At 43.2% G+C, this 23,744-nt stretch overlaps 1 protein-coding gene across 1 annotated transcript in view; it reads right to left on the reverse strand.

Moving 5' to 3' along the window:
* The window catches only part of LOC126249329 (uncharacterized), a 462,872-nt gene that overhangs the window by 63,961 nt on the left and 375,167 nt on the right, over window positions 1-23,744 (reverse strand). Inside the window, exon 8 of the mRNA XM_049950984.1 lies at window positions 6,051-6,135. Coding sequence (XP_049806941.1) covers window positions 6,051-6,135 — 85 coding nt within the window. The remainder of the gene's footprint in view (window positions 1-6,050; window positions 6,136-23,744) is intronic.

A 23,744-nucleotide genomic window follows, 5' to 3' on the forward strand; every position in this document is an offset into this window, starting at 1 on the left:
ATTTTACTGAAATATTTCACTAGAAAGAATAAGAAACCTCAGTTCAAAACTAAAGCACGAAATTTACTAAACGACTTCAACGCACAGAAAACAAAAAACACAGCGAGCGAACGTTTCCAAAAGTTTATTAAATCGTTATTTCGCCACAAACAGCACGAAACACCGCTGAAAAGTATTAAATTTAATAACTGCGTAACAACGCACAAATAACTTTGTCAGTATTTCGCTTTATAACCACTACAGCTGCAACTGCACGCCGCAAAATGTAAACACTCTACTGAGGCGCCAGGCTTGGACGAACGGCGTAAGCACACTCACGAATAACAGACCACTCGAGTCAATAACACAGGAAGAAAGACTGAGATGAATGAAAATCCACTAATAAGTTACTTTTTCAGCAAATATTAACACAAATAAACTAAAATAAGTAACTGAAGACTAAAACTTTATAAAATATTGACGAGCAATTTCAGTAACAGTCCAGCACACGTGACGTAACACCAATTAAACTAGCTTATGCTCAGAACAAAACACACACCCATGCCCGAGGGAGGACTCGAACCTCTGGCGGGAGTGGCAGTATAATCCGTGGCATGTCGCCTCAAACCGTGCGGCCACTCCGCGCAGCTATTGAATTTCAGAAGCTTTTCCATGACATACGAGGGTGAGTCAAATGAAACCCTTAAATATTTTTTTAAATATTATTTACTGTGCGGAAGTGGTACAAAGCTGTATCAATTTTCAACATAATCCCCCCACGCTCAATGCAAGTCCTCCAGTGCTTACAAAGTGCATAAATTCGTTTAGAAAAAAATTCTTTTGGTAGTCCACGCAACCACTCATGCACCGCGTAGCGTACCTCTTCATCAGAACGGAACTTCTTTCCTCCCACTGCGTCTTTGAGCGATCCAAACATATGGAAAACACTTTGGTAATGAGGAATGGCGCCATTCCTTGCTCGCTCTCTTCGTTTCCGGTTGGTGGAAGTGAACCCAGGTTTCGTCCCCAGTGACAATTCTTGCAAGGAAGCCATCACCTTCTCGTTCAAAGCGGCGAAGAAGTTCTGCACAACCATCGACACGTCGTTCCCTCATTTCAGGAGTCAGTTGCCTCGGCACCCATCTTGCAGACACTTTGTGAAACTGGAGCACATCGTGCACAACGTGGTGTGCTGACCCATGACTAATCTGTAAACATGCTTCAATGTCATTCAGTGTCACTCGGCGGTTTTCCTTCACTGTGGCTTCAACTGCTGCAATGTTCTGTGGAGTCACAACTCGTTGTGCATGACCTGGATGAGGAGCATCTTCCACTGAAGTCACACCATTTGCGAACTTCCTACTCCATTCGTAGACTTGCTGCTGTGACAAACATGCATCACCTTACTGAACCTTCATTCGTCGAAGAATTTCAATAGGTTTCACGCCTTCATTACGCAAAAACGGAATAACAGAACGCTGTTCTTACCTGGTGCAAGTCGCAAGTGGGGCGGTTACTGCGACGGTATGTGTGGATCTCCACTATGCTGCCACCTACAGGCCATTCTTCACGTTGTTTGTAGCACGCTTACCAAATTACAGGATGACGGCGCGAAATTTCGATTTGCTATTACTACAAATTTAAGGTTTCATTTGACTCATCCTCGTATTTGGATAATTTGGTAAAGTTTAATGGGATGAGAAGTTCCGCCTTATGCAAGACACCTTTTTTTCTTTTGTTTCACCCATACATGTTTCAGCACTTTTGTGCTATCATCAGTGGGTTTTATTTTTATTTTTAACTGTAAATTTGTTGTTAACATATTAATATTTTCGTCGTTTACAACATTATGTAAAGGTTGCATTTATAACTTAATTGGCGAAAAGTAACATACCTTACATTATATTATTGTCCTCTTGTTTTGGTAGCTGTTATGCTACACAATATACAACATGTCATCTGCAAACAGCAAAACGTTTTGCAGTTTGCAGATGACATGTTGTATATTGTGTAGCATAACAGCTACCAAAACAAGAGGACAATAATATAATGTAAGGTATGTTACTTTTCGCCAATTAAGTTATAAATGCTACCTTTACATAATGTTGTAAACGACGAAAATGTTAATATGTTAACAACAAATTTACAGTTAAAAATAAAAATAAAACCCACTGATGATAGCACAAAAGTGCTGAAACATGTATTGGTGAAACAAAAGAAAAAAAGGTGTCTTGCATAAGGCGGAACTTCTCATCCCATTTACTTAGCAAGCACGGAGACAACAAGAAGAACTGCTCCACAAGATGATTATTGGTAAAGTTTATTGATTTCTAGATTTGTTATCATGCAGAATACCTTTTTTGACATATATACTTACCTCATTTGAACTATTTGGTTAAAGAAAAGAACATAATGTGGTCTAAAAATGTATGAGAAACAGGTTTCCGTGTATTTTCCTTTCAGTTCAAAGTTTTATATTTAATATGTTTTGAAATGGACTGAAACGAAATATATTTGTAATTTTCAGTTTCATTTGCGCTGTTCAGGGTTTTGTGAAATGTATTTGTGTGTAGTTTTATTTCATAATTTATGGAATATTCCGTATTTCATGAAATTTGGAATGGACTAAAATGGTACTTAAATGTAATTCTCAGTTTAATCTTGTTGTGTACAAAACTGAGGAGTGTGAGCTTTTATGTTTCTTGAAATTTGAAACGGACTGAAACGAAATCTTCAATATGATCTTTCCTGCCTAAGTGATTCTATACATTATGAAATTGATTATATCTGTGTAAATGTCCAAAATATAGCGGTGGAGGGATGTGGTTTATATGAAGTACAGATCTGGAGAAAATAAAAGGAAAAATTTGTTTTCAGATAGTGGGGAATAACTTTTTCAGTGAGATGATTTCTTTCTTTTTAACTTTCAAAAATCCTTGTTTCACATGGACTTTGAAAACAATTATTTGGGGGATGTAAGGGTACAGATATAGATCTTGTACCGGAAGAATCTAATCTATCCGTACGCTTCTTTGTTAAAGCACAGCGGGGATGCCCCATGGTTCTAGAAGGGAGAGATTGTGGCCTGGAGATCGTTTGGCGCAAAGGAGTGAGGCAGTCGAGCCGGAACATGCTTGTATGGCCAATCCCCAGTGGTTGCGTTTCCCGCGATGGCGCGTAAATGTGAAGTACGTTGTGGAAAGATTAAACAGAGTCACACGAGAGCCATCTCGCGAGTAGGACTCGCATGTGGGTGAGCAAAGTGAGAATGTTGAAGCTGAAGAGTAATTTCGTATCTGGGGAGTTGTTATATGATTAAATGACAGTCGCACAGTAGATAATCGGCAATGTAAATTCATATACGCTCATGGTAAATGGGTGAATTGTAGTGTGAGTGCGCTCAGAACAAGTAGGGACGTGATACTTGAATTTAAAGTGAAATAAGTGAACAGTGTGGTACAAAACTGTTAACACATTACAACCTCCTCATTAGTATTAGAATATTTTTGATGTGAATGAATTACAGAACAGGATGGAAGAATGGACAGGGCATGGGCTGTAGGCTCACGGTCAGAGCTTTCGCTATCTTCGGAGTAAATTCGCTCTCCAAAACTGGCTGCTAATGAATGTCCGATGCCTAATTTTCTAACCAGACAAACTACAGGCAGTAATAATCAATTATAAATCAGTAAATAGTGTGGGGGCAGCCTACATCTTATCCAAAGTTTATTATTTAGCGTCCATTTTGCCAGTACCAGCGGCAATAGCCAAAATGCTACTATCAGCTATTGGATATTTCGTATGCCATAGAAATGTTTTCACGATGAAATGTAGCATACTAGCATTAGCCTTTGAAGTAGAGAGGATCGGATTAATAGATACTGACGCAAAATTCAAAGCGTTACTAGTACAAATGTCATTAAAAGATCAAAATTCAGCCCTATCGGCCTAAAAAGTATACATCTGAAAGCAATTCAGCCCTAAACCTAAGTAGTGGCCGTAAATATTGGCAAAATACATTTAAAGCTCTGCTTTTTCAGAACCGCAGATGATACCACCATATTAAGAAACGTTCAGCTCCTAAGAGAATGGAAATCAAATACACTTATGTCAGTTGGTCTGAGGCGTGGAAGAACATTCATCAAAAATAGTTTGCGTCAGAGGTTGGGGCAGAATGGCACAAAGTCGTCAATGAATGGATTCCAGTGTGCACGAAGTTACACTCTATCCATCTTGCGGGTTCACAGCATTATGTAAGTGTAATGTAGAGGAAACCCTTAGACACAGGTTCACATGGAAACACGCACGCGGAATCTGGGACTAGAATCAATGAAAACCTTCATCAGTACTGCGAATAGCACCGCAGTATGTCAAGTTACAAGAAGTTGTGACTCCGGACCAAAAGCGATACCATGGCCAAAAAAACAACATGGTAATATAGAATCAATTTCTACACTGCGTGATAACAGCAGACACACCAAGTTTAATGGAATTTATTTCTAAACTGGCACCACGAACTGCAGAATAAAATAAATTGTCAAAACAATTTTGCAAACTACGCAATGGTATCTTTGCATCTGATACATTAAGATCAGCGTACAAATTGCTGAATTCCCTCCTTTTACTTTGTACTTAAGATTAATACTTCTTGTCATTATATTACTTGTATTTTAAATGCACCTTAAGATATCGAAGTAAGGTAGTAGAAAGAAAATGTGCTGCGAGGAAGGAGAATAAATTTCTTGATTTATTTCTCCAGTTTTGTAAAAAAGAAAGTTTCTGTAGACAAGAGACTGGATTTAGATAAGATATCAGAATTCATTCCATTTATGAAGGAGCATGCATTTAATTTCTATAAGGTAGAGAGACATAGAGAATTTCAGAAGTAGAAACTACTTTTCATCGTAAGGATAAAGGAATGCACAGCCATGAAAAGGAACTTATGAATGATGGAACATAGACCGATAAAGAGGGACTTCACTGTGTTATTACTTTTCTATTTCATTTTCACGAAATCAAAAATTTTCCATATCATTTATTTCACAATCAGGGAGAAATTTCAACTAAATAAATAATAAAAAAAGAAGGTGCCACCTCAAATGGAATAGAAGGCACCTTTTGGTGAGCGAATGGAAGGGCTGTAAGGAGGGGAAGGAGGCCAAATAAATAATAAAATTCTGCAGTCCGGCTAATAACCTGCTCATACTCTTGCTTCACAGACTTTACCTTTTTTATAATTTTCCTCTTCTTAAATTTCTGTACAATGCATCCGTATCATGTGTCAAAGATTAACGACGTTTAACTCGTTAAATATGAGTTTTTCGTACTAGATTACGTTCGATTCCTTCCTTGTCCTATGCGTTCGAAGGTATTCTCAGAATTTCCCCACATAAGTAAGGGAAGCAACTCAAGTAAATTGAGAACATACTGTAAATAAATTTTATGCAACCACTATTGATGTAAATGAGTTAAAGATCCTTTGAAATAAGTTTTATTCAATTCGACTTCATAGAAGTTGGATTAACTCTCCTCCGATCTCCCAATTAGTTCCCTAGATTGGGCTTAATTTAGTTTCTTACGGTCCTATGTCAAAGGGAACATTTTCTACGCTTGAAACTATGGAAGTGGCTGATTCTCCGTAGCGTTTCCTTAGGAAAACAGACAGATTTCTGAATTATGAAACCTAAATATCTGTTACCGAACTGCAAGGAAATGCTTGCCGTATACATCGAAGGTTTTGAAGCTGTATAATTAGCAAAGTATTTCATTCAAATGTGATGATAAAAGTGTCTTATATAAAGAAACTGAGTTAGTTGTCCATCAATTAGGCACCTAATGAGCTATATGTTTATCAATTAAGCTGTAAGTAAATACTCAAGTAATTCTCTTAAAAATCATTTTTCTTCTAGTTCTGTGGGCGAAATCCGCACAGGTGCAAAGCAATACCTGTTTTCGAAGAACGTCGGTACTTTTACGTGCTCGTTATCGTAGGATTGTCTGTATTACTCTTTTGCTTTACACACTACTTAAAACGAGACGTTTTCATAATTTATGGGAGGCATTTCACTTACCCTCCATTGTTACGAAGAGAGGTGCTTCCCCATTTATCACTCGTGAGATATCTTCTGATTCGTATGGGTCGCTGCTTTGCCCGAACTGAAAAACCAATCACATTTATTATTTACACATGTTGTTGAGCACAAATTGCAGATCAGTTGTAAACATGAGTGCACAATGGAGGATGTCAAATTTATTATTTACACACATAGTTAATTATAAACTGCAGGATAGTTGTAAACAAAGGTACACGATGGATGATGACTAATTCCAGTGCCTTTGCTTTACTTACAAGTAAACGAGTTTTAGAGGAATAGAAAGTATTAATCAGTCTATAACTGTAATGTTGCATGGCTCAACGACGCGTGCAGCTCTTTCAACTGAACGCCACTTCGACGACTTGCGTGTCCCATAGCCAAAGGCACCATGTGTCCTAGGCGGTCGCCAATCCAAGTAGCAACCGAGCCCGACATTGCGTAACTTCCCTGAACGATTGAGAACCGGTATACTGTATCTAACATGCCAAGGCAGTTGGAAATCAGTCTATGAAAAAAGAACTGAAATTGGTCAAGATAAACAACGCTACTCTAAAGAGATATTCGTCCCTAGTATGAAGAACGAGCTCTGTGCTCCTTAAATAAATACTCCAGTCATCTTCTGTTTCCTTCAGAGATCATGAAACATAAATAAAGAATTCTTCGTCCTGGCTATAAGGACTCATTTATAAATCTTCTCTTCCATCCAATGGCACATTCACCTCTAGCACTTGATTCGGGCTGTCGTGATGGAAGCGAGACCTTCTTACGGACATAAATTAGCTAACGACGTAAGTTTTTTCAGTAAGAGATGTGAAGTGTCAGCTAAGGTACTTGAAGATTTGAAGTGAATGGGTGGATAGAACGAATTGGAGCCGTGGTTAAGACATTACATGATTTCCACGTTCATAAGTTGCTACCAACGATGGCGTCTTGTATTGTATGTGGAGGCTTGTTGTTTCTAAAATTATATGTAGTGGACGTGCTCTTCGGATGCAGAACCAATATGTTGCCCGCGTCCGTGGGCACAGCCTGTGGCACAGCTCTCGTGGTGATGTTACAGGACTTGTAGTAGGTAGCGCACATGTACAATGGCATTTCGAAAGAGAAGTTGACTGACCGGTGGTTAGACTATGCAATAAGTAGACATTACACTTGAAGTTACAAATATATATTGCTGAAAAAACGCAGAACTTCTTGAGAGTGTTACTTGGCTTTTATTGTTTAACTGCATCCACAAAACACAATCATATTAGCAATCACACAAAAAATCACAAAATGATTCCAGAAACCAACACGAAGTAGAATAATCAGGGAACCAAAGGGGTTCTGTGTGCAGTCATACTCCGCTGCGTTGGAACGTCTCTGCTTTTAACGCGACCACTCGAAATCACTGTCGTTCGCCACACAGCCTCCCTGCTGGAAGTGCGGAGCACCCAGGACGTATAGGTACTTCAAGCGTACCTGCTGACCTGCTCGTGTGTGTCTATGAGGTACGTGCTCGGGCGATGTCTGCTGACTGGACGGTGGAGACACAAGAGAAATTGTTTCCTCCGATATCCTCGCAGCTGGCTTGTTTGCTCGATGAGATTCTTCGTTACCGTCAGCAAGAATGTAAGCTGGCTTGACTCATTCTATTGACACCACTACTGACTTCCCATTGTAGGAGATTTCCATCGTATGCGTGTTTTGGCGCAAAACTTCGTAAGGCCTCGAATACGGTTGTTGCAATGGTGGTTTGACGATGTCTGATCTCAGCATAATGTGGGTACAGCTGCTCAAATCTTTGTGCATGAAAGTTGGTTGATGTCCATGCCTATTGCCTGGAATTGTGCCCAGACGCGACACTTGTGGTCGAAACTGCGCTATGAACGTAGGTGATGTATCAGAGTCTCTTGTCGTAGGACTCCTGTCTTCAATTAAGTCCGCTGGAAAGTGGATATTCTGGCCATACACCATTTCTGCGGTAAACGCGCCTAAGTCAGGCTTGTAAGCAGTGCGCAAACCAATTAATACCAAAGGCAGAGCCTGTGTCCATTTGTCCTCATGACACATAACAGAAGTCCGATTCCATCTTTCAACCATACCGTTACACTTGGGATGATAACTGGTAGTTTTGTGGTGGTTCATTCCACACAGCTTGGTTAACTGTTGAAATAAAGTTGACTCAAACTGTCTCACTATGTCCGAGGTTACATGTACAGGACATCCAAAGCGCGCTATCCACACGCCCAAGAAGGTCTTTGCTGTCGTTTCTGCTGAAATGTCCCCTATCGGAACGGCTTCCGCCCAAGAGGTATATCGATCAATTGCCGTAAGAAGGTAGCGCAAAACATTTGAAGGCGGTAATGGTCACCACCAAGTCAAGATGGACATGAGAGAATCTTTCGCAACTGTCAGGAAAAAATCCGTAACGGAGGATGGGCGTGAGACCCACTTTGCTTCTTTCGCAGTCCATACATTCTTGCGTCCATCTACTGTGTTCTTTGCTTACCCCGGGCGATACGAAACGTTCTGTCACCAGGCGGACCGTGCTCCTGATGCCAGGGTGGGCCAGATCGTTAACACTATGAAATACTCGTCTGAGGTAGTCTGTTGGCACAAATGGGCGCTTTCTACCTGTAGAGGCGTCGCACCAAACTTTGAGACTCGAGTTCGGTAATCTAATTTGCACTAGATGGAGACCCGTATTCTCGTTCAAGAGGAAATGTTGCAACTCTGCACCCTTTCTTGTGCCACTGCCAACTCGTGAAAGTCAATGGTTTGGGATATGCCATTTATTCAGGAAAGATAATCTGCTGCAAAATTGTCTGCCCTTGCTATATGCAGTATGACGGTTGTGAATTGAGCTATAAATTCAGCCTGTCTGCTTTGCCTCGGAGAACTGGGTTTGTTTGGCTGTTTGAAAACAAACGTTAAGGGTTTATGGTCCGTGAAGACGGTGAAGTCTTTGGCATCTACTAACGTTCTGAAATATTTGATTGGCTCACAAACCGCCAGCGACTCACGATCATATGCACTCCAATTTCTTTGCTGCGCATTTAATTTTTTGGAAAAAAATCCCAAATGCTGCCACGCAAAAGTAACATATTGTTGCAGGACTGCGGCTATGGCTGCCTGACTTGCCAAATCTCTTGGTGCAATAATTTACCATCAGCCGTATGTATTGTATAAATTTATTTTATTTTATGAACTTCTATGTGCTACCAGTTTCGGCATTACATTGATGCCATCTTCAGGCCCCATTCGTCATAGTCGTAAAATCGCTATACACGGAAGGAGCCATATAACTGGATCCGTGAATCAAATCGTCCTGCAACAGCTCTTGGTGACCAAGCGACAGTCTGAGTCGCCTGGCCACAAAGAGCTGCTGTCAAAGGCTCCTCTTTCTCCGCCGTCCTTGGTAAGTGCCGCCTGTAGAAATTTACCCTTCCTAGAAATATTCGTAATTCTTGGTATGTGGTCGGGGGTGATACTTGCTGTAACTCCCGCACCTTCTCGGGCGTTGAAGTAATTCCTGTTGCGGTAACTAAATACACTGCTGGCCACCGTAAATGCAACACCAAGAAAGACAAGAGGTAGCACAACAAAATTTATTTTGTAGATAACATGTTGAGCAAGTATCAAATGATTACGTTTACAGACGTCTGTGACATGTTCCAGCCAGAATCAGTAGCCAGAGTAGCCGCCATTGTTGGAGATCACCGCTGCCACACGTCTCGGCATTGAGTCAAAGAGACGTTGGATGTGTTCCTGGGGTACAGCAGCCCAAGTAGCTTCCACACGTTGCCAAAGATCATCTGGTGTGGCAGCTGGGGATGTAATCTGGGTCACTCGTTGAGCAACCATGGACCACATGTTTTCTATCTGCGAAAGATCCGGAGAGCGAGCCGGCCAGGGAAGCAATTCAATCTTGTTATTGACGAAGAACCTTTGGACAATGCGTGCCACGTGTGGTCGCGCATTATCCTGTTGAAATATGGCTGTGGCAGAGCCCTGAAGGTAAGGAAGGACAACTGGCTCCAGCACCTTGGATATGTAGCGCCGGCTATTTAAAGTACCGGCAATGCGTACTAGAGGCGTGCGAGAGTAATATCCAATACCGCCCCATACCATAATACTCGGTGCAAGACCAGTGTGGCGGTGCATAATGCAGCTGTCCAGCAGCCTCTCTCCACGGTGTCTCCACACTCGATTCCGACCATCGTGGTGCTGCAGACAGAAGCGTGCCTCGTCAGTAAAGACAACGTCATTCTATTCTGCCGTCCACATCGGTCTGTCATCACACCATTGGCGACGGAGACGTCTGTGGTTCTGCGTCAATGGTAGACGAAGCAATGGACGTCTTGCGGACAGACCACTCTGCTGTAAACGGCGTCGAATGGCACGCTCAGACACTGGATGATGCGTTACAGACGCAATGTGCTGTGCTATGGTTCGGGATGTCACTGAGCGATCCGTCACTGCCATGCGCCCAATTTGCGTATCAGCACGTGCAGTGGTGCACCGAGGTGAATGCGATCGACCACGTCGGTCCGTCGTACCCTCCTGCAACCAACGGTCACATATCCGCATTACAGTTGTTTGGTTTCGTCCAACACGACTAGCGATTTCTCTGTATGATAATCCACAATCTCGGTAAGCCACCATCCTTCCTCTGTCGAACTCGGATACTTGATCAAACGATGTTCGCTGTTGTCTACGAGGCATAACTGATCGTCTTGTGAAACAACCACAAGGTAAACACACGAGCCGAACGTACACTCGTCGAAATCGCCAAGCCTTAAATGGCGCTATGAGGTGGCGCCACAGGCGCACGTGATGTGCGTCTGCGCTGAAATTCTAATCAGTTGCATATCTCATCGCTGCAAACCTATGGTGTAATTTTCACTTGATTCGGATGCTTCCTTCAGGGTGTTGCATTTACGGTGGCCTGCAGTGTATGCTAAAAATGTCCCTTGGTTTTGTCCTAGGACACACTTATTGCAATTAAGGGTCACACCATAATCACTGAGACGTTGAAAAACCTGTGTCAGATGATCCTTATGCTCGGCTGTAGTTTTAGAAAATACTATAATGTCATCAATGTAAGTGAAACTAAAAAGCAGGCCACGCAAACCCTCGTCGATAAACCTTTGCCATGTCTGGGCTGCATTTGTAATTTCAAAAGGCATATACATTTGTTCGAAAACGCCAGACGGGGTAGTTATAGCTGTCTCTGGGACGTCTTCTGTCGCCACTGGAATTTGCATTTAAGCTCTCGCACAATCCACTACACTGAACACATGTGATCCCGCTGGCAAATTGTTAAACTCCTGTAAATTCGGAACCGGGTACTTATCTGGTATTGTCCTTGCGTTTAGTGCCTGGGCGTCGCCACAAGGTCTCCACGTTTTATCTTTCTTGGGAACTAAATGCAACGGCGAAGCCCACGGTCTGTCAGACGGACGGATCATGTTTTCCTTCAACAATTTCTCAGATTCTTGTTTTGCTATTAGTAGGCGGTCAGGTGGTAATTTCCGTTGCCGTACAGACACTGGTGGACATGGTGCGGTTTCGATGAAGTTTTACGTATTATGTTTCACGTCTTTCTTCTTGTATTGTGGTGTAACAATCTCGGGAAAATGTTGAAGCAGCTGCGTAAACTTATTTGTGACGAATGCTTCTCGAACCTCTTTCATGGGATAAGGTGCCTGGATGCCTCTTGTACTGCAACCTAAAGTATTGTCGATTAGACAGCCCTTCCTGACCTCAGGCAGCAATCTGAAATTGGGGAGGAAGTCTGCTCCTATTATTGGTTCTGCTACATCGGCTACAATAAACAAAAATGGTTCAAATGGCTCTGAGCACTATTGGACTTAACATCTATGGTCATCAGTCCCCTAGAACTTAGAACTACTTAAACCTAACTAACCTAAGGACAGCGCACAACACCCAGTCATCACGAGGCAGAGAAAATCCCTGACCCCGCAGGCAATCGAACCCGGGAACTCGGGCGTGGGAAGCGAGCACGCTACCGCACGACCACGAGCTGCGGACTACAGTCAACTGTCACCGATATCTCTTCACCAATCCGGCAGAGTTATTTCACCAAATGTCTTAATCAGCGAGTTGTTTGCTGCAGAAAACTATAAGGGCATGGGCTACACACGAACACGTAACATCTTGTGCGGGTATAAGGAAGCATCCGACCCTGTGTCTATGAGGAACTTGCACCGCGAAAGTTTGTCTGCCACAAAAAGCCTGTGCGAGAATGAATTGTTTTGTTAGAACTGTAAATAACTCCCGCAACCGGTCGCTCGTATTGCGGGCCACTCGAGAAGTTTTGCACTGTGGTGAGCATCGTGTTGCACGTTCACCAAAACGCTCGTGTTACCAACAAAATTGAAGTCGATGTGGGCTCGGGCTGTTTCTCCTAGCTGGTGGTTGAGAAAACGTTTTCCGTCGTCTCTGAATTTTTTTCTCTTTATCGTCAACTTCCATTTGCTCATGCTGCACTGTTAACGTCTTTACCTGGCATGGCAGTTGCTGTACTGCATTTGACAGTTGCTGCAACTCGTCCTGTATATCTGTATGGTAGCCGGTCGGAGTGGCCGTGCGGTTCTAGGCGCTACAGTCTGGAGCCGGGCGACCGCTACGGTCGCAGGTTCGAATCCTGCCTCGGGCATGGATGTGTGTGATGTCCTTAGGTTAGTTAGGTTTAATTAGTTCTACGTTCTAGGCGACTGATGACCTCAGAAGTTAAGTCGCATAGTGCTCAGAGCCATTTTTTTATCCGTATGGTACTTCCGCTGTGTTGCTGCGGCCATCTCTGATGACGCTGCTGTATAATGTCGTCGAAGCTCTGTAATTTGAGGTGGCGGAAATGAAATTGTTTCCTGTACTCGGTCAGCCATCTCTGCCAGCTTATCTAAATTCGATTCCATGTGTGAATGTACGATGGTTTGCGCTGATACTGGTAGGCGACTTGCCCACAGCACTCGCAGCATTGAGTCTGGCATTTCCGTGACCGCTGCGAGGCTACCCAGACGTCGGAGAAATTGCGAGGGCGTCTTGTCTTCCATCTCTTCATGATGCAATAAATGTAGAATTTGTTGCTCAACCGACTGGGAAACCCGTTGTATTAACGCTGACTTCAGGTGTTGGTAATAGTTTTCAGATGGTGGGCTGACAATTATATCTTCCACCATAGATGCGTAGTTTTGGTCCTACTGGCTTACCACATAGGCGATCTTTGTTTTGTCGCTTGTTATTCCACTATACAGGAAATTTGCTTTGCCTGTGCAAACCATTTTTCGGGTACTGTGGGCAAAACGGCAGTACACATAGAGCCAACCGCGAGAATAAACGTGTTTCTGGTTCGCAGCTCTTACGAAACGGCACGGATGAATTTTCAATTGGAGTTGCTTGAACTCCGCTGCTTTCGTATTTTCTGTACGTGATCGAGTCCCTTTCACTCTTGTGGTCACTTTTTCTTGCGAGCTAATTTTCGTGTTCGTATTATCGGAGTCACCATTGAAGTTACTAATACATATTGCTGAAATAACGCAGAACTTCTTGAGAGTGTTACTTGGCTTTTATTGTTTGACTGCATCCACAAAACACAATCAAATTAGCAATCACACAAAAATTAAAAAAAATAATAATTCCAGAAACCGACACGAAGTAGTCAAATACAAAAATGAAGAATAATCAAGGAACCAAAGGCGTTCAGTGCGCAGTTATAATCCGCTAAGTTGGAACGTCTCTGCTTTGCTTTTAGCGCGACCACTCGAAATCACTGTCGTTAGCCACACACTGCTAAATTATCAAATTATGACAAAATCCTTCTAAAAAAGTCAGCGGACCTGATCTCGCAGTCAAACGGTGAATGTCTAGATGTAATTACGTTAGTATAGTTTATTAGATATATATCAGTAGTAGTATTCAGTTACTAACGTTGTGTGTTACAATGAAAGTATGTAACCCAGATTAATACTAATTGTAGTAATTGAACACACACACACACACACTCACACTCACACACACACACACACACACACACACCCACACACCCACACACACACACACACACACACACACACAGACACACACACACACACGCGCGAATTTTGCGTATGCTGCAGAATGTTGGTCATTACTAATTTATTTTGCGTTTTTGCCGTCCATATACTCTGTGTTAAGTAAAGAACCCATGACTTTATAGCATGAATTATTGGATAGGTTCAACCTGAAAAGAATCTGTTTTAATGTCCTTCCATAATTGTTCATATTCTCCCATCTCGCACGAATTAAAGTTCAATGAATTTCCACCTGTTGAAGTAGTAGTTAATAGCTGACTGTCACACTGGTAAAATAAGTTCTTTGATGCTAGACTAGTTCGCGGTTTTTAAGGGATCTTGGACCATTGATTTGGTCGTTAGTGCTCAGAGTGGCGCGGCATGCATTCTGTCGCTTTCGGAAATTCGAGGTGGTCTGAATCCACCAGAATGTTGAGTGGCAAATTGCTATGGACTGGCAACTATCACACAGAATGCCGCTTCACTTTATGTATTTTGTTTTCCCCAGTCGGCTATATTCCAATGTAATATTTATTCAGTAAAGTTTTGTAGAGTTTGTAAAAACGAACAACCAGTATTACATGTGTGTTACCTTGAGATCAGGATCACATAGTGGCAGCGAGAGAGAAATGCACATTCATCATTGCGTCTTGGATTTAACGACCCATATATTCAACCGCCAAGAGTTATTTTGAAGTAGGCGATTCCCGCCTCTTTTCTAAAGGCTACATTTCGGGTTTATGTACTATCTTCAGACTACGAGAGCACATGGTCTGGACTCAAATTTTTCGAACTGAGTTTTGGCCAGCACTTGATTTTACGTTTTACAGTTTTGTGTACGGGCGTCGAAAAGTTCTCAGAGGTAGCTTTCTTACTTTTAAATTTCATTGACATTTTGTAATTCTTGGTGTGCCTGCGTGGTCCTCATGTTCATCTTGGAAATTGTATAATAAATGAATATGCTGAGTATTTGCCATTCGATTTGTAACCATTTAATACGCTTTTAGCGTTCTTCTACTATCCGCTGTTAACTCAGCACCCCATGAGGCCCGGTTCACATGAGTTACAATAAGGAAGGCACAGGAAAATATACAGTTCAGGTCAAATGACACACAAAGATAATTAATACCACTTCATGAAATTACTAATATAACTGTATACTTACTTGTACCACTACTTTCAACTTTTTCAAGTATGTATAGTAGTTTTAGTCATAGCTTTCTTTTCCTTGGATACTACATGGAACAGTTTTATTCACTAGTAGAAAGGTTTTTTCTTTTAGTATTTTGTTATTTTTTCTTGGTACATATGAGTTACTCTGTATATTGTCCCACACTCATGGACAGAGCTATAAAATTAATAATGTTTTGCGCATTTGTGAGAAGTTAAAAATGAGGCCCAGAAGAGGAACACTTTCACGTGCTGTAGGCTATTAACTGCACTTTCTGTGTATGCCTCAAGGACCAGCTCAAAGTTTCAACTCACATCCAGCTTTCCACGGTATCTTCATTGAAAGGGAGAAATCTGTGCTAGAGTCCAATTAGGGCACTAGTTTTAACTTGTCTCCAATTTTCATCACAGAGATAACAAAAATATCTTATCTCACTGGAATTTTTTAATGTGCAGAATGGGTTAGTAGGTCTACTGAGAGTGTTAGTTCGATTCTTAAACTATGTCAAGAGTAAAGAATTTATTCTATCAGCTCCTGTCGTAGTATGAAAATTGTGCCCCTGTATTGTGACTATAAGTCCTCAAAATCGATTCTGTAAGTAAGGATATGTAGTAAATAGGAGTCATATGTAACTGAGAGACAGCAGTTTTTACCTACTGATGACATGACGTCTACATACTTAAAACACCGATGAGATTCTTTTTGCTAGTGCCTTTAGGTGTAAAGAATAACAACCGATATTCATTCCCAATATGTTTGTGTTTGTTAAATAATCCATGAACTTATCTACTCTCATTTCGACAAAGCTGGAATTTATTCTATTTTTTTTTCTTTGCGTGAATGATAACTTATCATATACTTACAAATTGTATACATTCTTCAGGATTTTATTTACCTTATACAGGGTTGTCAGAAACAGTGAGAAAAGCTTGCGAGAGTGTTGCAGGGTAGGTTGTGCTGAGAAATGACTATTAACAAAATAAAAAATTCGATACGTTGCGCCGTTTCTGTGTTAATTATCATTAAATTTAGACCATCAGGCAAATACGTGCGTAAATTCAAGCGGTCCGCCAGAGACGGTATCACCAAACGTGTACTTCGTTTGGTTTCCTAAAATAGAACAAGAGAACGATACAAAACTGGACAAGGGATGGTAGTAAGGATCGAACCCAAGCTAAAGGCCGAGCAGTATGTTGGCTATCATCTACGCTGTGAGAACAAGTAACACTAACTGCTAATTGCGGGACGCTTGAATTTGCGCGTACAACGGCCTGACTGGCTAACTTTAATGCTAACTGACTTGGAAACGGGGCAACGTATCGAATTTTTTCCTAACAATTGTTTTTCAGCACAACCTGCCCTGCAACACCCGGACAAGCTTCTGTTTCTGACCACCCTGTACACCATGTGTTATGGTGTTTTATCTCACTCCAATGTTTGTTTTATAACCAAGTGCAAACTGATACCACTGAAATTCTGCATAATACTCTTGGTATGTACCGAGAAGAATGTTGGTTCTCATGAATGTCAGTTTAAAAGTAATAGTCGGTAGTACTATCTCGGTCGCATCTCCTACACCTACTGTGGTTGACCGCCTACAACTCGACCTTGGCTAACATACTTGCATTTTCTGACGCTTTTCACACGCTGACAACTAAGAAAGTTACTATTAGAACTCACAATAGAACTCACAGACTGTATTCTATTTCTCGCGGTGTGTTCAGCGGCTGACACTTCGGCCATCCTTCTCTCCTCTGTCTGCCACAATTACCGGCATTTCTTTCTATGCTTCCTCCAATCCCAAGACACCTGTTTCCCTACATGTTCCTTTGTCAAAACGTTTCCTCTGTATGTCTTGGAATTCTAGGAGGGGGGTTTATGACTTTTCAGGTGATCTCACTATGGCAGTGTCCCCACTGAAACCATTTTGTGCTGGAAAAACCGTAATTACACTACTTAACACACTGCTACAGTTCTCACATATTCCCTTCATTTTAATAGTTTAAAATGAAGTATACATGATAAATGAACCCAGACTCCTCTGAAATGCGTAACCATCCGAGCAGGTGACATGACCATTAAAGCTGGAATTTCGTAATGTGAGCTGACACACTGAAGTGACAAAAATCATGGGATAGCGATATGCATAGATACTGGTGGCGGGAGGATCGCGTACACAAGATATAAAGGGCAATACATTCGCAGAACTGCCGTTTCTACTCACGCGCTTCGTGTGAAAAGGTTTCCGACGTGATTATGGCCGCACGACGGGAATTAACAGACTTTGAACGCGGAATGGTAGTAGGAGATGGACCCACGGGACATTCCATTTCCGAAACAGTTACGGAATTCAATATTCGGAGACCCACAGTGACAAGAGTGTGCCGAGATAACCATATTTCAGGCATTACTTTACATCAAGGACAACGCAGTGGCCGACGGTCTTCACTTAACGACCGAGAATAGCTGCGTTTGCGTAGAGTCGTCAGTGCTAACAGACAAGCAACATTGCGTGAAAAAACCGTAGAAACTAATGTGGGAAACATGACGAACATATCCGTTACGACAGTGCGGCGCAATTTGCTGTTAATGGGCTATGGCAACAGACGACCGACGCGAGTGCCTTTGCTAACAGCACGACCTCACCTGCAGTGCCTTACCTGGGCGCATGACCATATCAGTTGGACCCTAGACGTCTGGAAAAATGTGGCCTGGTCAGATGAATCCCTATTTCAGCAGGTAAGAGCTGATGGTAGGGTTGGAGTGTGGCGCAGACCCTACGAAACCGTGGACCCAGGTTGTCTACAAGACACTGTGCTAGCTGTTGGTGGCTCCGTAATGGTGTGGACTGGGTCCTCTGGTCCAACTGAACCGATCATTCACTGGAAAGGGTTATGTTCGGTGACTTAAAGACCACTTGCAGCCATTCATGGTTTTTATGTTCCCAAACAACGGTGGAATTTTTATGAAGGACAATGCGCCGCGTCACCAGGTCTCAGTTGCTGACGATTGGTTTGAAGAACATTCTGGACAATTCGAGCGAATGAGCTGGCCATCCAGATTACTCGACATGGGTCCTATCGAACATTTGTGGGACATAACCGAGAGGTCAGTTTGTGTTCAAAATCTTGCACCAGCAACTCTTTCGCAATTATGTGCAGTTATAGACGCAGCATGGCCCAGAATTTCTGCAGGCGACTTTCAACGAGTTTTTGAGTCCACGCCATGTCGTGTTGCTGCATCCCGCAGGGTAAAAGTAGGTCCAACACGATATCAGGTGGTATCCCATGACTTTTGTCACCTTAGTGTATTTTATGATGTTCTCTTGTCACTGTTTATGTGCAAATATGGAGACTACTTGAGTGCAGAATGAATTTAGCAACTATATAGAGGTAACTAAGAGAAGGAGTAGTTCCACGAGAAAAATATGGAACAATGAGGTTCAGTTTAAGTTTGTCTGGAAATGTACGGATTCCGTGCTACAGGCCTTTTATTCAGATGGTTTTCACTAGATTATTTTTGTTAAATATCTTCTCAGAAATCGGTTACCAAAGTTTGCTCCCGTTGTTTACAATTACCGCCTATATTTTTAAGAGCAACTAAGATGCTAGCTACATCAGATAAGATTTTTGAGGAATTGTAGCTAGGAAAACTGAATCTATGCTACTATGACTATGAAAATTTGAAGGAAAACGAGCCTTTTTCTACAATACACTGCGGAACGTCAAATATCAACTGAATATTTATACCTGACGTATCAGACACACACACACACACACACACACACACACACACACAAACACACACACGCGCGCGCGCGCACGCACGCACACATGCACTCACTCACTCACTCAACATGTTGAATCGTAAAGAAGTAAAAGCATATTAAGGAAAGGACATATTATGGTACAACGAATAAAGAATCATTGTAATGTGTGTTCGCAGTATATAAAACTTAGTAATGAAACAATCTAGTATGTCAGGATACGATATTCAGACGTTCTTAAAGATCTGTATAATCAGAAGTTCGAACTATAAATGGGAAAAAGTGACTAATAGTGCGGGAGAAAATTAGATTTGTAGCCTTTGTGATAAAACCTGGGTATCGGCCAAGAACCATAATAACTACTGCGAGATGCAAAACCGTTAAATAGGTGTGATATGTAGGCTTGGATATGAAAATGAGTGGCATTTAGGCCCAACTGCACAAAGTCCGAGGGCTTTTCGCGAAGTAAGGAACGATCAGCCTCGAAACGGAAACCACAGCGAAAATTAAAACTATTTTATTCGCAACAGGTAGTTACACCTTCTAGGTGCTTCTCTACATAATCACCTCTCCGACTTTGACATCTGTCGTAGCGTTGTACCAGCTTCCCTACACCCTCGTCATAGAAGCAACCTCCTGTGCTTCACGACAAAACTACGCTGGACTGCAGTGCGCTGTCTGTGGCAAAATGTTGTCTTCATAGCCAGCGGTTCATCCGAGCAGAGATGGAAAGCAGAGGGTACCGAGTCCGGGATGTAAGGCTGATGATCAAAAACTTCCCATCGAAAACGCTGCAGAGTTATCCTCATTGCCCCTGCAATGAGCGGCTGAGATCTGTCACGAAGAAGGAACTGCATGACAGTTACGTTACGTGGGTTTGCATGAAATCAGGCGAAATTTGTCGGCAGGCAACAATACTTGGCGGGAGACACTGCTTTCGAGGCATCTTCACGAGCTCACTGTGCACTCACTATTGAGAAGAGTGAAGTGACTCTATATACCGTCATACTAAGAGACACTGCCCAACACATCTGTGCAAAGCTTCATCGAATTTTTTTCCCAACCCATTGTTACTTACTTTCCGAATAGCCTTCGTTGTTAGGAGAACACCATCGACATTCAGTATAGAATGAAAATTTCCGCTGCGGGTTTCTCATTCAGAAATCACATTCGAATGCTAATTGTTTGTGAAAAGATCGTGCTACGCCTCGTTTAAGTAGGAGAAACATTCAGCAGCATGTTTCCGGATTCAGTAGCGGCAGGGTCGTGGCCTATCGAGGCTGCGGTTTATCGGTAAAAAAGTATCATTTCTTCGAAACCTCGTAATTGTCTCCCAGTGCGATGCGTAAGTTTGAAATTTGACTTAAAGGTGCCTACAACCCTCCTCTGCATTGGTTCAAAAGCGTGGCGCCCTGCGACTTCACCTTCGGGCTCTCCGTCACTTCCAGCAGCAATGTGTCGAAACATGCGAAGGGAGGCCACAGCTCAAAGAAATCATGTAAGGTGTAATGGGGGTTAGCGATGTCACGTTGGCAGCAAGCTTCATCATATTTCAGCCCTACGCCACTGTGGACGTGTCACACGATGGGAAGGTCATCACACTCCACCTTACCCACACTACACTCTTCTCTTGACGCTACTGCGCTGGAAGTTAGAACCACGACACCAAGGATTGAAATTAAGTCTCTTTTGTATTGGTTGCCTAGGTAATCATTACAGACTGACCGCCGCTCAAAATCGATAAGGAAAGCCCGCCAGAAATGGCGTTGATTCCCACAAACTTCGCGGTCTAGAACGACAGTTCACAGTGCGATGAACAACAAGATGACGTTCTTGACAACGTTCAAAGCTGCTGACACACTCAGACGATCTAAACATTCTCTAAGGACATAGTGGTGTTGCAGCCCCGTTGAACGTGATTGCACCCCTTTGAAATGTAGTGCGACTACAATTTTCTCTCTTGTATAGAGGGTGGAACCACTGTGGACCGTTTTAAATCGTTCGAAAATGTTTGAACGTGGTCCGAAGCAGCAAAGGGACTTTACACTTTTGCAGCCCTTCCGTTTCGCGCCCTCCTACGGTGTAATCATAGAGGGGTAAAATATTGATATTTGTGTGAATAAAATGGCAAAGGGTCCCTCTAAGAACCCCAGTTAGACAACTCTTCCGGTGCCACCTATGCACCTTTGTTGACCACGTTAAAAATATGCCTGTCAGAGACTTCAACAGCGATTCAGCCGAGTGGAGCCTTACAGATGTTCTAATTGCTGAGGGTAGGCAAACCCTTAGACTTCCTTTTGTGGGGCTGCCTGCCTTCACGCGCTACAGCAGCCACGAGGTACCACTCAGCTGAATGGGTATCGAATAGAGTTGCGCTCTGCCTAAACTCCAGAACTACAGCTCGTAAGTTGTAAATGGTGGGATTACCAGTAGTATTATTTATGGATGTAGATGTAGATGTAGAGTATTGGTGGGGAAACAAACATATAAACGAACGTGTAAGAGAGAATCTGGGACCCGAGGATTTCTCCTTGCTTGTTTGGTTGCTTGTTTGGCATATAAGTATAGGAGCACACCACCCACTGTTAGTCCAGTGTGCATTTTATATCGTTTGAGTTTATATATCGCGTTTTATAAGTTATAAAAATTTGTTGTTCATGTGAGTGCTCTTTTGCAACGAAAGCAACTACTCTTGGCGCAAGTGCCCTTTACATGCAGAAACATAAAAATACACTCCTGGAAATGGAAAAAAGAACACATTGACACCGGTGTGTCAGACCCACCATACTTGCTCCGGACACTGCGAGAGGGCTGTACAAGCAATGATCACACGCACGGCACAGCGGACACACCAGGAACCGCGGTGTTGGCCGTCGAATGGCGCTAGCTGCGCAGCATTTGTGCACCACCGCCGTCAGTGTCAGCCAGTTTGCCGTGGCATACGGAGCTCCATCGCAGTCTTTAACACTGGTAGCATGCCGCGACAGCGTGGACGTGAACCGTATGTGCAGTTGACGGACTTTGAGCGAGGGCGTATAGTGGGCATGCGGGAGGCCGGGTGGACGTACCGCCGAATTGCTCAACACGTGGGGCGTGAGGTCTCCACAGTACATCAATGTTGTCGCCAGTGGTCGGCGGAAGGTGCACGTGCCCGTCGACCTGGGACCGGACCGCAGCGACGCACGGATGCACGCCAAGACCGTAGGATCCTACGCAGTGCCGTAGGGGACCGCACCGCCACTTCCCAGCAAATTAGGGACACTGTTGCTCCTGGGGTATCGGCGAGGACCATTCGCAACCGTCTCCATGAAGCTGGGCTACGGTCCCGCACACCGTTAGGCCGTCTTCCGCTCACGCCCCAACATCGTGCAGCCCGCCTCCAGTGGTGTCGCGACAGGCGTGAATGGAGGGACGAATGGAGACGTGTCGTCTTCAGCGATGAGAGTCGCTTCTGCCTTGGTGCCAATGATGGTCGTATGCGTGTTTGGCGCCGTGCAGGTGAGCGCCACAATCAGGACTGCATACGACCGAGGCACACAGGGCCAACACCCGGCATCATGGTGTGGGGAGCGATCTCCTACACTGGCCGTACACCACTGGTGATCGTCGAGGGGACACTGAATAGTGCACGGTACATCCAAACCGTCATCGAACCCATCGTTCTACCATTCCTAGACCGGCAAGGGAACTTGCTGTTCCAATAGGACAATGCACGTCCGCATGTATCCCGTGCCACCCAACGTGCTCTAGAAGGTGTAAGTCAACTACCCTGGCCAGCAAGATCTCCGGATCTGTCCCCCATTGAGCATGTTTGGGACTGGATGAAGCGTCGTCTCACGCGGTCTGCACGTCCAGCACGAACGCTGGTCCAACTGAGGCGCCAGGTGGAAATGGCATGGCAAGCCGTTCCACAGGACTACATCCAGCATCTCTACGATCGTCTCCATGGGAGAATAGCAGCCTGCATTGCTGCGAAAGGTGGATATACACTGTACTAGTGCCGACATTATGCATGCTCTGTTGCCTGTGTCTGTGTGCCTGTGGTTCTGTCGGAGTGATCATGTGATGTATCTGACCCCAGGAATGTGTCAATAAAGTTTCCCCTTCCTGGGACAATGAATTCACGGTGTTCTTATTTCAATTTCCAGGAGTGTATATGTAATTATTTTTGTTATTTTGAACTCAAACGAATGTACAACATGATCAAAGGCAACATTTCCTGTTTCTATTGATAGACGCGAAAGCTGTTTATAAATAACAGAAACATGATTTATATAAGTTCGACGAAATATTTTGATATACAACACCGGAAAAAATTATTACACCATTTTAGAGATTTCCAATTCAGTCAAGGTTTATCGTTGCAACAGTGCTTGTGGAGAACATGAAATGATAACTTTTACAGATCAATGGCACAAGCGGTTCTGGGGTACCAAATATCGACTCATGCTGATACACCCACATTAGTACGTGGTGTAGCCTCCTATGGCCGCAATGCGGGAGCTGACTCTGACATCCATTCGATCCTACAGATGGTGAATACTCTCCTGAGATACGATACGCTAGTCCTGCTGGACCTGTCCACGTGGTTCTGTAAGAGTTGTTGATGGCGAATCGCACTAGTCACTTCTCGTTCCACCATATCCCACACGTGCTCGATTGGAGAGAAGTCTGAA

This window comes from Schistocerca nitens, chromosome 3, assembly GCF_023898315.1.
Source record: "Schistocerca nitens isolate TAMUIC-IGC-003100 chromosome 3, iqSchNite1.1, whole genome shotgun sequence".
Taxonomy (NCBI): Eukaryota; Metazoa; Arthropoda; class Insecta; order Orthoptera; family Acrididae; genus Schistocerca; species Schistocerca nitens.